The 16,132-nt window shown below is 30.9% G+C and overlaps 1 protein-coding gene across 1 annotated transcript; it reads left to right on the top strand.

Moving 5' to 3' along the window:
- Positions 1-14,441: 14,441 nt before the first annotated feature.
- LOC132034946 (uncharacterized) lies at positions 14,442-15,724 on the top strand. The gene has a single exon (XM_059425295.1). The coding sequence runs from the start codon at positions 14,990-14,992 to the stop codon at positions 15,440-15,442; it is 453 nt and encodes a 150-aa protein (XP_059281278.1). The 5' UTR covers positions 14,442-14,989; the 3' UTR covers positions 15,443-15,724.
- Positions 15,725-16,132: the final 408 nt, after the last annotated feature.

Here is a 16,132-nt window from a genome sequence, read left to right as displayed (position 1 = left end):
GTTACTTGGAAACTAGAAAATGCAAAGGAAGTGAAAAGAAAGTACAAATACGTAATATAGAAAAGGGAAAAAAAGAAACAAAAAAAAAAATTCCTCTTGATTGGATTCAAAAGGAGCAGAATAAGAAATTAAAAAAAAAAAAAAAAGTTACATATCTTTCAAATAATTAAGGTAAGACCTAGAAATTGCTCACATGAAAACTGTTATCACTTCATCGTTGTGCTAAAGTTACGCTTCTTTTCCTTTCAAATTATTGGTTTTCTTCTTAACAATAACAAATATTTGTTAACAAAAATAGCATTATATTTGGTGAGGTCAAGCATGACAGTATTTAAAATTGTGATGATCAGTATACTCAAAGCTGGAACAATTCAGCAGTTAAGATGACACAATTATATTCAAGTCTCAATATTAATAGTTCAAATTAAATCTCTTGTTATATAACTAGATTGTTTTTCTATTCCCCTATAAGTTGAAAGATCGTATTGAATAGTTAAAATTTACTCGTGTCAGATGTTTACGTCAAAGTAATAATGACATAACATACATCTTCTGTATACTTTTTTATCAGCTAACTATGGTTAATTAAATTATATTTTCTATTCTTACGATTTGATGATCGATGAACCCTATAGCCTTAGCTTAAGTTTGATCAAGAATGAGGGTAAATATCTCAAAAGGTCATTGAACTTTGAGAAATTATGTAGTAAAATCATTGAACTTTGCTACATATCAATAAAATTACTCAACTTTTGCCTATTATCTCATAAAATCACTCAACTACATATGACATCAAAAAAATCTGACATGACAATATTAATTAATTATTTTATGACATGTAGACGTGGGCCCCATAATAAAATAAAATAAATCTATATCTTTATACCCACACCAACTCACCCGGCCCTTCATCCAAAACCCATTTTCCCTTATCTATACCTTCTTCTCACTGTTTCCTTAAAATTAGGTTGGATCAAAATAATTACTTAGCCAATATAACTTAGAGAGTAAATCAAAATAATTATGGTAATTTACACATATCTTATTACCTCAAAAAAAATACAACATCAATTGATCAAAATATTTTCAGTTGGGATCAAAATCAAAATAATTATGGTAATTTACACATATCTTTACTCTCGGATTCAGCTATCACAGCATAAGCAATTGGAAATATACAATCGTTTGGGTCTATTGCCACTACGGATAATAAATTTCCTCCATATGTAGTATTTTGATCAATTGATGTTGTATTTTTTTGAGGTAGTAAGATATGTGTAAATTACCATAATTATTTTGATTTACTCTCTAAGTTATATTGGCTCACTACAAGAAAAAATATATGTGGCAACAAAATTATTTTTGTTGCCATAGATTGATTATTGTTGCAAAAAGTACTTTTGGAAACAAAAATTTTTCTTTTGTTGCATAGACTTTTTCCAACTAAATAAGTATTAAACAACGTGCAACAACTTTTTTTTTTTTGTTGCCAAAAGTACTTTTTGCAACAATAATCAATACTATGACAACAAAATTAAATTCTTTGGCAACAAAAAAGTTCTTTGCCAACAGTAAAACTAAGTTATTGCCAAATATTAAATTTTTTGTTGTCATTTCTATACTTTCTTGTAGTGGCTAAGTAATTATTTTGATCCAAGCTAATTTTAAGGAAACAGTGAGAAGAAGGTATAGATAAGGGAAAAATGAGTTTTGGATGAAGGGTTGGTGAGTGGATGTGGGTAGATATGGATTTATTTTATTTTACTGTGGAGCCCACATCTATATGGCATAAAATAATTAATTAATGTTTGCATGTCGCATTTTTTTTGATACATATGTATTGAGTGATTTTATGAGATAATAGTGACAAAGTTGAGTGATTTTATTGATATGTAGCAAAGTTCAATGACTTTACTACATAATTTCTCAAAATTCAATGACCTTTTGAGATATTTATCCCGAAGAATGATGTTTCTATTTTTTTGTTTTCTTTTATTTTACTCTTTTGATTAGAGGGAATAATTTTCGAATTTGGGTCACATGTGTTTTCTTAGTTTTTTATTTTACATCACGTGAAATATTACCCACTAATCTTTAGTTTCTTATGGAATCCTAACTACCTATTTTTTAATTCATGGCTGGTTTAATTTTTGTTCCTTTTTGTTTCATTTCTTTTAGCCCACCAAGCAGAAACTTAAAACATTTTAAATTAACAATTGTTTGACTAAAAGGATTGCTTCATATTCTTAATCCTAAACAACATGGCGAATAAATCCTTTATTCTTCAACAAGTACTTTTAGGATAAATTCTGTTATTTTCATCCTAAGTCTATCAAAAACTTTCCGACTTTCCTATACTAAGATGTTTTCTTATTCATTACAATTGAGCATATAGTACCGTTTTTAATATTTAAATATTTCAAACTTATCAAAACTTCAAAAATAACTTTTTCCTTTTTTGTATAGGGCTCACTTTTTATGTTTGACTTTACTCGAAGAGTAAAAACAAAAATGAGTTAAGTATTTATTTAGTTTAATGTTGGAATATGACAAAAGAAAATTAAAGAGAGCTTTTTGTTTTGAGAGTCCGAACAAAGATGCCCCTTTTTTCTTTCTTTAGACAAATTCTTGTAGGAAAATAATCACTATTTTCTTTTAGTCAGTTTAACCATCTGAGAAGCGTTACACGTGAGGAATTTGTCTATTATTGGGACTCGACTCATTATTTCGATACAAATAAAGATAAAAGATCAAACTTTTAATTGGGACAAGTGAGAAATTTAACTGATATTTAACCTTTATATTCACACGAAATCATATTATGATCTACTAGATGGCCTATGCCGTCTTTAACAGCACGGCTCAACACTTCGGATTATAGTGTATCTATATATATGTAGTTGTGTTTAGATAATAATAATATATATATATATATATATATATATATATATATATATATATATATATATATATATATATATTCAAAATACGATTAATTTAACATTGTAGTTTGTGCTCTGTATCTAAAACTTTATTTTATTCGTGTTTGCTACGAAAATTTATTAATACCTTTTAAAAGAGAAGACTTGTTTAAAAAGAAACTATTTTCCTCTCTTTCGTATAAAACAATAGCAATATTTGAATATCGGTTGATACTTTCAATTTTAATTCGATTAATTTAACGGTGTAAAATACTTATTATTTTTTTTATCAAATTTTGATTTAGATAATTCTAATTCAAATTATTAAATTAATTTTACATGTTTAAAATGAAACAAAGTAGAAATTAATTTTTTCCGTATTCTAAAGAGTCCATTATTATTGATTTAATTGTTTGATTTTCTAAGCATTTGTTTTTTAACATTGCTTGTTTTATTAATATGGGATTCACATTTTTTTTTTAATATTGCTTGATTCTGTTAATATGGGGTCCACTTTTTTTTTCCCGTGAGTTTGGATGTGGTTAGTTCCACTTTTTTTTCTTCCTTTTTTTTTTTTTAAAGGGACAACGGACGATGAAACATGGGTCTAAACCCATGCTTTATATAGTTTCTTCTTTTTTTATTTTTATATTGCTTGGTGTCGTTTAGTATGGGGCCCACCCTTTTGGACATTATTAGTTTGTATTATATTTATGTATATCATATATATACATATATATATATATATATATATATATATATATATATATATACACATACTATGTTCAAAACATGATTGATATAACATTGTAATTTGTGCTCCGTATCTAAAACTTTATTATATTAGTGTTTGCTAAGAATACAAAGTCTGCACTTTTTTTTGACATTGTTTATTTTTTTAATATGGGATTCACTTTTTTTTATTATATATATTGCTTGATTTTGTCAATATGGGATACTATGTTCAAAACACGATTAATATAACATTGTGGTTTGTGCTCCGTATTTAAAACTTTATTATATTAGTGTTTGCTATGAATACGCATCGTGTTTAATATGGGGCCCGCATTTTTTTTTTATATTAGTTGTTTTATTGTTCAAAACACGATTAATATAACATTGTAGTTTGTGCTCCGTATTTAAAATTTTATTATATTTGTGTTTGCTACGAAAACGCACGTGGCAATTAATCTATCATTATTGACTTAATGAGATACTTTGAAAATTACAGTGCTCCGTATATAAAACTTTATTATATTAGTGTTTGCTAAGAATACAAAGTCTGCACTTTTTTTTTTGACATTGTTTATTTTTTTAATATGGGATTCATTTTTTTTTATATATTGCTTGATTTTGTCAATATGGGATACTATGTTCAAAACACGATTAATATAACATTGTGGTTTGTGCTCCGTATTTAAAACTTTATTATATTAGTGTTTGCTATGAATACGCATCGTGTTTAATATGGGGCCCGCATTTTTTTTTTATATTAGTTGTTTTATTGTTCAAAACACGATTAATATAACATTGTAGTTTGTGCTCCGTATTTAAAATTTTATTATATTTGTGTTTGCTACGAAAACGCACGTGGCAATGAATCTATCATTATTGACTTAATGAGATACTTTGAAAATTACATAAATATTGTTTGATTTTTTTAATTTAGGAGCAATTTTTTTTGGACATTATTAATTTGTACTATTTTTTAATATTAATTATTGTTTAATACATGTGGGGCTCATAACTTTTTTTGAAAAAAAAATTGGAACGGATATATGTATACCTTAAAATTATGTGGCCCACATTTTTTAAATTATGTGGCCCACATTTTTTTTTTATATTAGTTGTTTTGTTTAATAATAGTAGAAATGAGTGGGGAATTAAACATGAGTGGGGCCTACAATTTAATATAAAAAAACGGACGACGAAAGTGCCATAAACTGGCTCTTCTAAAGATTAGTAATTACGCATGTTATTAATTTAATATATTACCTTTTTATGAGATTTGGATAAATATAACGTAGAAAATATTTGTAATATTTTAAATTTTATTGAAATTATAACATATTATAGAAGATTATTTGTACTTGGTCCATCAAACCAAGACAACAAAAAATTGACAAAGATTGTAAACGTTAGGTAAATAACAAATCCATAGTTTGTTGGACCTCTCTCTTCCACCCCTTTTCCCCTTTGCCCTTTCTCATTTAATTTCTTGACATATTCCATAATTCATTTATCTTCCAACTATCGGTTTAGTTATTTGAAAAGCGTTACACAAGAGAAATTTGTCAATTATCAGGACTCGACTCATTATTCGATACAAATAAAGATGGAAGATCAATCTTTTATTTGGGACAAGTAATTTAACTGAAATTTAGCCTTTATATTCATAGGAGATCATATTATGATCCATTACGCCAAGGCAGCTAAATTTTTCTTTGGGCAGGGCTCGGCGAACCCAAGATTTTTTGACTCGAACCATATACTTATATTAATTTTTTTTGTCAAATATGTACAGATTATTAATTTAGAACCCATTAACTTTAAGGAATTAGAACCCTGAACTCACAACTTTCAAATCCTGGTTCTGCCTCTGCATTACGCATGTTATTTTATTATGTTACCCTTTTTATGAGATTTGTAAAATATAGGACATGAGATTGATAAACAAAACGTAGAAAATGTTTGTAATTTTTTTAATTCTATTGAAATTATAACATATTGTAGAAGATTATTTGTACTCAGTACATCAAACCAAGATAATAGAAAATTGATAAAGATTGTAAACGTTAGGTCCTTTCTTACCATCCTCATAAAATTCATCGTTTGTTAGACCTTTCTCTTCCGCCTCTTTTCCCTTTTGCCCTTTCTCATTTAATTTCTTGACATGTTCCATAATCCATTTATCTTCCAACCCTCTGATTAACCATCTGGAAAGCGTTACACATGAGGAGTTGTCTGTTACTGGGACTCGACTCATTATTTCGATACAAATAAAGATGGAAGATCAATCTTTTATTAGGGACAAGTAATTTAACTGAAATTTAATCTTTATATTCATAGGAGATCAGATTATGATCCATTATGCATGTTATTTTGAGGGAAAAGGGTTCAAAACACACTCAAACTATGGCCAAAGTTACCATAACACACCTGAACTTTGCGGGGGTCCTATGACCCCCTGTACTTATTTTTTGTGTATTTTGTACGCTTTTATATGGTGACCTGTACAAGCGATTGTATCTACTCTCTTTGAGCGCGTAAGATTCCATATAAAAGTGTAAATAATACATAAAAAATAAGTCCAAGGGAGTCATAGGAACCCGCAAAGTTCAGGTTTGTTATGGCAACTTTGGCAAAATCTGGTCAGCAAATTACTCTTCATCTTCTTCATAGAGAACTGGATTGAAATTTGATCCTAATGCACTTCAAATCTCAACCAAACATCACCAAATTTCTGATTCGAATTCCTCTCGACGTTCCGGTTCTTTTGATATATCACTCACTCGAAATGGAGCTCATTTGCGGCAACCCGAAAATTCGAGTTCGAAGCTTCAAGCTTTGTTCATGGCAGTCATGGAGTCGTTCAGTTCTTCTTCACGTTCCAGACGTCTTCTAAGCTCGAGTTCGCCTTCAAACAATCGACAACCAAGAATTTTATTCATCAAATCCGGAATTGAAGATCCAGATCTGAAAGCTTCAAGTCGAAACTCGACGTCCCTAATGGAGTTTTTGTTTACTGGTTCTACTATCTTAAACCACTATGATTAATCATGTTTTCAATGTCGACAATGTCACAAATCCTACATAATATCGAAAAAGACCCGTTTGATTTGGTCGTTACAATGGAGTTTTTTTGGGTTTGAAATTTTGGAAAGTGGAGAAATGAAAAATACCCAATTGAAGAATAATTAAATCTTTTAAACTCAACACAAAGGAAAGCAAAAAGGCACAAATTCTTGAACAGTCACAAATTCAACTCAAAAGGCACAAAGCAAAAGGTACGATAATTGAAAGAAAAATTAGCTCTAATGACTGGAAAAAAATTTGGTCACTATAAGTGCACTTATAACGACCGGATTCATCTCCCTTCGTTAAGAAGTGGTCACTAAATATCAAATTTCCTATAGTGGAGTGCGTGCATACACTTAAACGAGTTTGGGCGACTTTGTCCATTTGAAAGCATAGATAATACACAAAAAATAAGTCCAGGGGGGTCATAGGACCCTTGCAAAGTTTAAGTGTGTTATGACAACTTTGGCCATAGTTTAAGTGTGTTTTGAACACTTTTCCCTTATTTTAATATATTAACCTTTTTATGAGATTTGCAAAATATAATACATGAGATTGATAAATAAAACGTAGAAAATGTTTGTAATTTTTTAAATTCTATTGAAATTTTGACATATTATAGAAGATTATTTGTGTTCAATCCATCAAACCAAGACAACAAAAAATTAACAGAGATTGTAAATATTTACAATCATCATAAAATAACAAATTCATAGTTTTTTAGACCTTTCTCTTCCGCCCTTTTTCCCCTTTGCCCTTTCTCATTTAAAATCTTGACATATTCCATAATCCACTAATCCTCCAACTATCGGTTTAACCATCTGAAAAGTGTTACACAAGAGGAATTTGTCTGTTATCGGGATTTGATTTATTATTTCGATACAAATAAAGATGGAAGATCAATCTTTTTATGTGGGACAAGTAATTTAACTGGAATTTAACCTCTTTATTCATAGGAGATCACATTATGATCGATTACACATGTTATTTTAATATACTAGTTTTCGAGCACGTGCATTGCACGTGTACCCATATCAATTATGACAAAATGTGTATCAAAAAAGGTTAATCACAATTATACCGTAAAAACTGGTATTTGAGCCACAGTTATATATCAAATTATTTATGCTAAAACTTATGTAATAATTAGAATGGAACTACACCAATATAGTACATTTTCTAAAGGGTAAAATTAAATTTGAGGGTCTACTCTTTGTATACCTACCCAGCATTTTACTTTTCCAATTTATATGCACTTCACCTATTTATTGGAGTTTGTTTTTAAGTAATTTGATGATATGCAAGAAAATTAGTCAGTATACAAGAACTAAATTAATTTTTGGACTTATAAGGACAACATAAGTCAGTTGTGCCTACTGACTACTGATTAATTGAATCTTAACCCAAGTGAATTAATAATCGCCGCATATCTTGCTTGTTCCATTTGAATTAATAACCATGCTTCTTATATCAATAAAAGTGGGTCCAACTGAATTCTCAATTGTATAAACACATTTTATACCGATATACTTTACTATGATTTCGTGATCAACTACGACTATTTATTCCAGGATGGCCAATTTGAAGAAACATAAACAACATGCGGAATGTAATATGGCCTTCATTTTGATATAGGCATAAGCCTATTAGCAATGAACTTGGGCACCAAGTTTTAATATGCGTGGTGGATACATTTGTTCATGACATTACTCATGGCATCACAAACTTGGAGACCAAATACTTCTTGCTATAAATAGAAGAGCTTCCCATAATTGAAGACACACCAAAAATAATAAGAAGAACTCAGTTGAGTTTGCCTTCTTCTATAGAGAGTATTTGTAAGAGAGTTGTGTTGGGAAACACTTGTGTGAATCCTTTATTGGAGTGATCTTGTGAGGTTATTCTCTTGGGGTTTTTTGAGATATTACAGTATTTAATTACTCTAATTTTATACTCTCTTTTGTGTGAAGCCTTTGTTGGAGTGATCTTGTGAGGTTATTCTCTTGGGATTTTTTGAGATATTAGAGTATTTAATTACTCTAATTTTATACTCTCTTTTGTATCCGTTGGTGTTAGTAAATTCGCTCCTCTTTTGGTTGTGGATGTAGGTCAACTTGACCGAACCACGTTAAATATTTGTCTCCTGTTATCTTTGTTATTGTCTTTAATTTACTGCTTTGTCTAATTCCGCACTATCCCGGACTCCCGATCCTAACAAATTGGTATCAGAGCCTAGTTAATTCGGATTTTGTTCTAGTAGTCATTATGACGATAACGACGATTTATGTTGACAACACTTCAGTATGTGGCAGCTGAAAATGGAAGCTATCCTAGTTCAAGATGGTTCGAATATGGCGCTGCAAGGAAAGGAGAACAAATAAAAAAAAAATGATGGATGAGGAGTTTGTCAACCTTGATAAAAGGGCGAGATCTATTATTATACTAAATCTCTCTGATGATATATTACGTGAAGTAGCTTCAGAAATCATTGCTAAAGGCATGTGGAAAGACCTGTATATGAAAAGGACAGTAGAGAATAGACTCTACTTGAAGCTGCTACACACATTTCATATGGATGAAGGTGGAGGTAGAGTTCTTGAAATTTCTCAAGATGTACTTGTGGTTATGAAGGCATGTGAGTCTGGAATGTTGTACTCGTTGTTGGGTTCTACTGTTACAGGTTTTGCTACTGTTTCGATATCAGGCGGAAATCTGTCTGATTCTAACATCATAATGTTTTGAATTATGCCTCTCGAGGTTTTATGGAGAAGATCGAGCATATTTACTATATTGGCCAAAATTAGGGCAAGGTGGAGATTTGTAATATGGCCTTCATTTTGATATAGGCATAAGCCTATTAGCAATGAACTTGGGCACCAAGTTTTAATATGTGTGGTGGCTACATTTGTTCATGACATTACCCGTGGCATCACAAACTTGGAGACCAAGTACTTCTTGCTATAAATAGAAGAGCTTCCCATAGTTGAAGACACGCCAAAAACAATAAGAAGAACTTAGTTGAGTTTGCCTTCTTCTATAGAGAGTATTTGTAAGAGAGTTGTGTTGGGAAACACTTGTGTGAATCCTTTATTGGAGTGATCTTGTGAGGTTATTCTCTTGGGCTTTTTGGGATATTAGAGTATTTAATTACTCTAATTTTGTACTCTCTTTTGTTGTTCTGTACTCACTTTTGTATCCGTTGGTGTTAGTAACTTTGCTCCTCTTTTGGTTGTGGATGTAAGTCAAGTTGACCGAACCACGTTAAATATTTGTCTCATCTTATCTTTGTTATTATCTTTAATTTACTGCTTTGTCTAATTCCGTACTATTCCGGACTCCCGATCCTAACAAGATGAGGCATTTACATTTTTTAGACGTTCTTAGTCTTTAAATTGCGTTCTGATTTGATATTTCGATAGTAATCATGTTTTATATACGCTTAGTAATGATATGATTAAAAAGTGAGAAAATGTAAGCTCACAATTGAAGAGTATACTATTATATGCATTTAAACCCAACAAATAAGTTCAACAGTAATGATAATAAATGAATTGTCAATTTAGTTTTTCTGGATATTTAACAATCACGTGAAATGGAATAAAAATAACATTAAATAAGAAAATTGCAAGCAAATAATCCCAACAACTCAAAACGCATTTTGTTGCTCTTTTGTTAATCTTTCTTAGAGGAGTTCATCCTATCAATCAAATGTTTGGCCAAAAATTTAAAAAGGAAAACAAAATATTTTCTCAGATAGTAGAAACTCAATTCTGATTTATAATCGAGAGCAAAATCTTGCTCACATGACCATCCGTGCAATATCATCAACTGAATTTTCATTTAAAGAGTCGGTACAAATTAAATATAAGCACACACATCAAAAATCAAATACAATAAAATTAAAATTACAATTTATACCATATAACAGTGGAAAATAATTACAGTACCATAATTGCAACAAAAAATTTGAGTCACCTGAATCAACCAAGACTTTGAAAATTCCACAACAGCCCAAAACTTGTGCACCAAAAACACAAAAAGAGAAAAGATGAAAGCATTACATGAACAAAATGCTTGAAAGTTTGGTTGCAGGATCCTTTGGCCTTTTTAGCCTCGCTAGATGAGTATTTATAATATTATCAGTGAAAAAGAAAGACTGCAAAATAATGATGAGATTAAATAGGACTCTTCGGTTGAATACCACCCCGTGGTTTCAAACTGAGACGTTTAGCAATTCATCATAATTAATTAATCTAAATTTAAATGTTCAATGCATTCTTTCCAATTCTCCTAATTATGTATAGGAAATGTAATTTATTGCTTTCCCAACAAGGGTTGTAGTATAGTGGCTAGTACTACTCTATCCTTAACCAAGAGGTCTCGAGTTCGAGCCCACTTGGGTACGGAGTCACCTTTACTAGGGAGTGCTTTGCCCCCCAATGTGGGACTACCCGACACGAATCCGGATCAGTTGGGCCCTAATGCGGGCATCGGATGGGAAACCAAAAAAAAAAGTAATTTATTGCTGCTCCTGAACGTGTAATTAACCTTCATGTAATTTAGATATTACTATTTAATATTTAATTATTTTATTTATTACATTTTGATTTAGTGTAAGGACAAAATTGTAATATAACTTTGAAGATAGAAGCTTCCCACTGTTAGTTTAATATGGTTACCCTTTTTACGAGATTTGTAAAATATAATACATGAGATTGATAAATAAAACATAGAAAATGTTTGTAATTTTTTTAATTCTATTGAAATTATAACTTATTATAGAAGTTTATTTCTACTCGGTCCATCAAATCAAGACAACAAAAAATTGACAAAGATTGTAAATGTTAGGTCCTTTCTTACCATCACCATAAAATAACAAATCCATACTTTGTTAGACCTTTCTCTTCCACCCTTTACCCCTTTGCTTTTCGCATTTAATTTCTTGACATATCCATAATCAATTTATCTTCCAACTATCGGTTTAACCATTTGGAAAGAGTTAAACATGAGGAATTTGTCTGTTACCGGGACTCGACTCATTATTTCGATATAAATAAAGATGGACGATCAATATTTTATTCGGGACACGTAATTTAACTGAAATTTAACTTTTGTATTCATAGGAGATCGGATTATGATCTATTATGCATGTCATTTTAATATATTATCCTTTTTTATGAGATTTGCAAAATATAGTACATGAGATTGATAAATAAAACGTAGAAATTTTTTGTAATTTTTTTTAATTCTATTGAAATTATAACATATTATAGAAGATTATTTGTACTCAGTCCATCAAACCAAGACAAAAAAAAAAAAATGACAAAGATTTTAAACGTTTGGTCCTTTCTTACCATCATCATAAAATAACCAATTCATAGTTTGTTAGACCTTTTATCTTCCGCCCCATTTCCTCTTTGCCCTTTCTCATTTAATTTCTTGGCATATTCCATATCCATTTATCTTCCAACTATCGGTTTAACCATCTGGAAAGCGTTACACACGAGGAATTTATCTGTTACCAGGACTCGACTCATTATTTCGATACAAATAAAGATGGAAGATCAAACTTTTACTTGGGACAAGTAATTTAACCTTTATAATTCATAAGAGATCAGATTATGATCCATTACGCATGTTATTTTAATACGTTGCCCTTTTTATGATATTTGTAAAATATAATACATGAGATTGATAAATAAAACGAAAAATGTTTTTTTTTTTTTTTTTTTTTAGTTCTATTGAAATTATAACATATTATAGAAGATTATTTGTACTCAGTCCATCAAACCAAGACAACAAAAAACTGACAAAGATTGTAAACGTTAGGCCCATTCTTACCATCATCATAAAATAACAAATTCATAGTTTGTTAAACCTTTCTTTTCCGCCCCTTTTCCCCTTTGCCCTTTCAAATTTATTTTCTTGACATATTCCACAATCCATTTATCTTCCAACTATCGGTTTAACTATTTGGAAAGCGTTACACACGAGGAATTTATCTGTTACCGAAACTCGACTCGTTATTTCGATACAAATAAAGATGGAAGATCAATTTTTTTTATTTGGGACAAGTGATTTAACTGAAATTTAACCTTTATATTCATGGGAGATCAGATTATGATCCATTACGCATATTATTTTAATATATTAACCTTTTTATGAGATTTGCAAAATATAATACATGAGATTGATATATAAAACGTAGAAAATGTTTGTAATTTTTTTATGAAATTATAACATATTATAGAAGATTATTTGTACTCAGTTCATTAAACGAAGTCAATAAAAAATTGACAGAGATTGTAACCATTTACAATCATTATTAAAATAAATCCATAATTTGTTAGACCTTTCTCTTCCACCCTTTTTCCCCTTTGCCCTTTCTCATTTAATTTCTTGACATATTCCATAATCCATTTTTCTTCCAACTATCAAATTTTCAAAGAACATTGGTAACATGTTAATAAAAATTAACTAATCACCATACTGACGTAAAATCATTATATAAAAGAGATCCCTATATAAAAACTTATACGTGTTTGATATTTACATCAACGACAATAATTATGTCAAAATCTCAGTTAAATTTCTAGTGAATTACTCGGTGTTTAAGCTAATCACATTAATCTACCATATCCAAGTAATACATTTACAACGCGAATACATACTTGGTAACTATGGTCAAGTGATAAGAGTATATGTATATATGAATATTTACGTATTAAAATCTTCATCATATATGGCCTCTCTACCCCCCCCCCACACACACAAGCGTAGGCTAAGGTAAGGCCGAATACATCCCACTCTTCTCAAAACCTACTTATGGAATTACACTGGTACGTTATTGTTTTTGTTGACCTCTAGTAATGGAAAAAATTAACATTTTGGAACAATTTTTTTTTTTTTCCCATAAAAGAACAAAAGCCCAATTCTTTTTTATTTGTACAAAAGCCCCATCAATTTTAATAAAATAATAATAAAAAAAGAGTATCAAAATCCTGACCTCCCAAGGGCAATGCTAAAGACACGGAGCTAGCACCGCTGGCTCTATACCAGATGTTCCAAATTCGATTACACTCACATCATTACCCTCAAATTCACCTTTATATTACAAAATTACCACACCCCTAACAAATTTCTAATTCCAAAAATACCCCTCCAACTTTCAACTCCTAACGCCCAAATAATGACAAAAACATCAGAACCTTACGGTCATTTCGCACCCACTCAATTAGCTCTTGGGTTAAAGAGCATTTCTGGTCCTTCAATTATTGATAAATTCTAATTTTGATCCTTGCGATATCTCACTAAACATATTTAACCTTCGATCAATTGAAATGTATACTTTTGATCCCTTGCTTGTGAATATTAACAAGTTTATCACAATTATTAATCATTCTACCACTTAATTACTCACATATTATGATAAATTTGTATTGTTAATCCATATTTGATGGTAAAATAGCTCTAAAAATAGTTCAATACAATTTACTCCTTACATAAAAGAACTAAAAACACACATTTCTATTAAATGAAGGTCAGATGTGCTTTCATCAGATAATGAATGGACCAAAAATGCTATTATCCATCATCTTTTCCAATCAGTAAAGCCCAATGGCATTATCGATAATAACTCCCAAACCCAAGGTCAAATTCATTAGTTACAGTTATATTTATATACTTGTTTGCCCATTTCAGTTTTTTTCCCCTCTATATAAATCCTACATCCTCTCTCTCACTATTTTTCTCCCTGGCCTCAAAGTCTCTCTTATCTCTCTCTCTCTTTCTAATTTCTATTCTAATAAATTCTTCCCTTTTTCACGGCGGAGCCACCGTCCGTACACCGGAAACCACCGTGTTCGCCGGAATCCGACGATCTTAATAGATCCTTCTAGAACTTCCTTTCAAACTCATTCCCATACCCTTCAATTTTTTCCAGTAATCTCTCTTCAATTTTTTTACTGTGTTCAAATTGAAAAAGAAAAGGATTTTTTTTTTATTTATTTACTTACTTTTACTTTCTCGGGGTACTTTCTTATTTTATATATTTTCTTGTAACTCTCGAAAACTTTTTATTTTCTTATCTACCCAAAACAACGAGCAATGTACCTGTTTTAGTGAAATTACTTTCTTGACCTCTGTTTTTAATTGTTTCTTCCAAACCCCATAATTCCTTAACCGTAAATTCACCTTTTCCCCTTTTTTATTTTTAGTGTGGTGACGTGGCATGCTATAGATTAGATTGGGAAAAAAAACGGAGGGCTAAGATGAATAATTATCACTCACGTCGAATCTTAACACTTGAGGAGTCATCACGCAAACGAAAAGACCGAGACACGTTTTATTCTTCTTCCTCTTCATCAAGACCGTCAAATTCACTAACGGCTGTTAGTAATGCTAGTGTTACGACGTCGTTTAGCAAAGCCGAGCCGAATAATCAAAAAATGCCTAATCCAGTTTTAGCTGGTTATATGGCTTATGAGTTTTTAACAAAAGGGACTTTATTGGGTCAAAAGTTTGACCCGGCTCGAGCTAAAGCTGTTCCTGTGAACGCTTTAGCCGAGCCGGTCAAGAAGCGAAAAACCGAGCCGGGTAGGAACGGGAAGGTGAAGCAGCCGAGCCAGAGTTATGATGAGTTGGCGAGTTTGTTGAGGAGTGATGGGACCCACATTCCTGGGATTGTTAATCCTAGTCAGCTGGCACAGTGGATTCAGATGTGACGTGGAGGATTTTCATTGGACGAGGTTTGAAATCCATGTAAGAATACTTGTAAAACCGACACCTTGGGTTTTTTGGCTTAAAAAGGAAAGAAGTACCGAACCGAACCATTTTCTGCATTGTATGAATCACTTTCGCAGAAATATATGTCTGTTGTTGTTTTGATTAATTACTTTGTTATGTTAATTTGTTTTTTTTTTCTCTCTCTCTCGAGATGTTTTGACATTTTACTGTTGTTATTTAGATGACTCATGAATGTTATGTGCTGGCCGGACCAGCTTTTTTATATATCTTGTTCATTTCTTTCGTTTTCCATTTATATTTTCTTTGGTTATATTGTGTTGGTTGTTATTTGTCATGGTATTTTCATGCTTTGGATATATATGAATGTGTGTGTGTGTGTATATTCATTGTTTTCGTGCATGTTGATAGTCATCGAATATGTGCATGCAAGGAAACAACCTATTTGCGTGGACGTAAGTGTGCGTTCGTGTGGGTTGTGACTTGTGTGTGTAGGGTTGGGTGCAGTGATAGAGGCAGGATTTTTTAATAAGAGAGTTCAAAAATATAAAGAAGTAAAAAACGAAGGAGCCAAGGGGTTCAACATCTACTATATATATAAAAATAATAATTTTTAACCTTGTATATTAGTGTAATTTTCTCCCAAAGGAACCTCTTGGCCCAACCTAGCT

Source organism: Lycium ferocissimum, chromosome 1 (genome assembly GCF_029784015.1).
Source record: "Lycium ferocissimum isolate CSIRO_LF1 chromosome 1, AGI_CSIRO_Lferr_CH_V1, whole genome shotgun sequence".
Classification (NCBI taxonomy): domain Eukaryota; kingdom Viridiplantae; phylum Streptophyta; class Magnoliopsida; order Solanales; family Solanaceae; genus Lycium; species Lycium ferocissimum.
This window is presented reverse-complemented; position numbering and strand designations above follow the sequence as displayed.

Coding starts and splice junctions, on each gene's coding strand:
- LOC132034946 (XM_059425295.1), top strand. CDS start 14,990: ATGAATAATTATCACTCACGTCGAATCTTAACACTTGAGGAGTCATCA.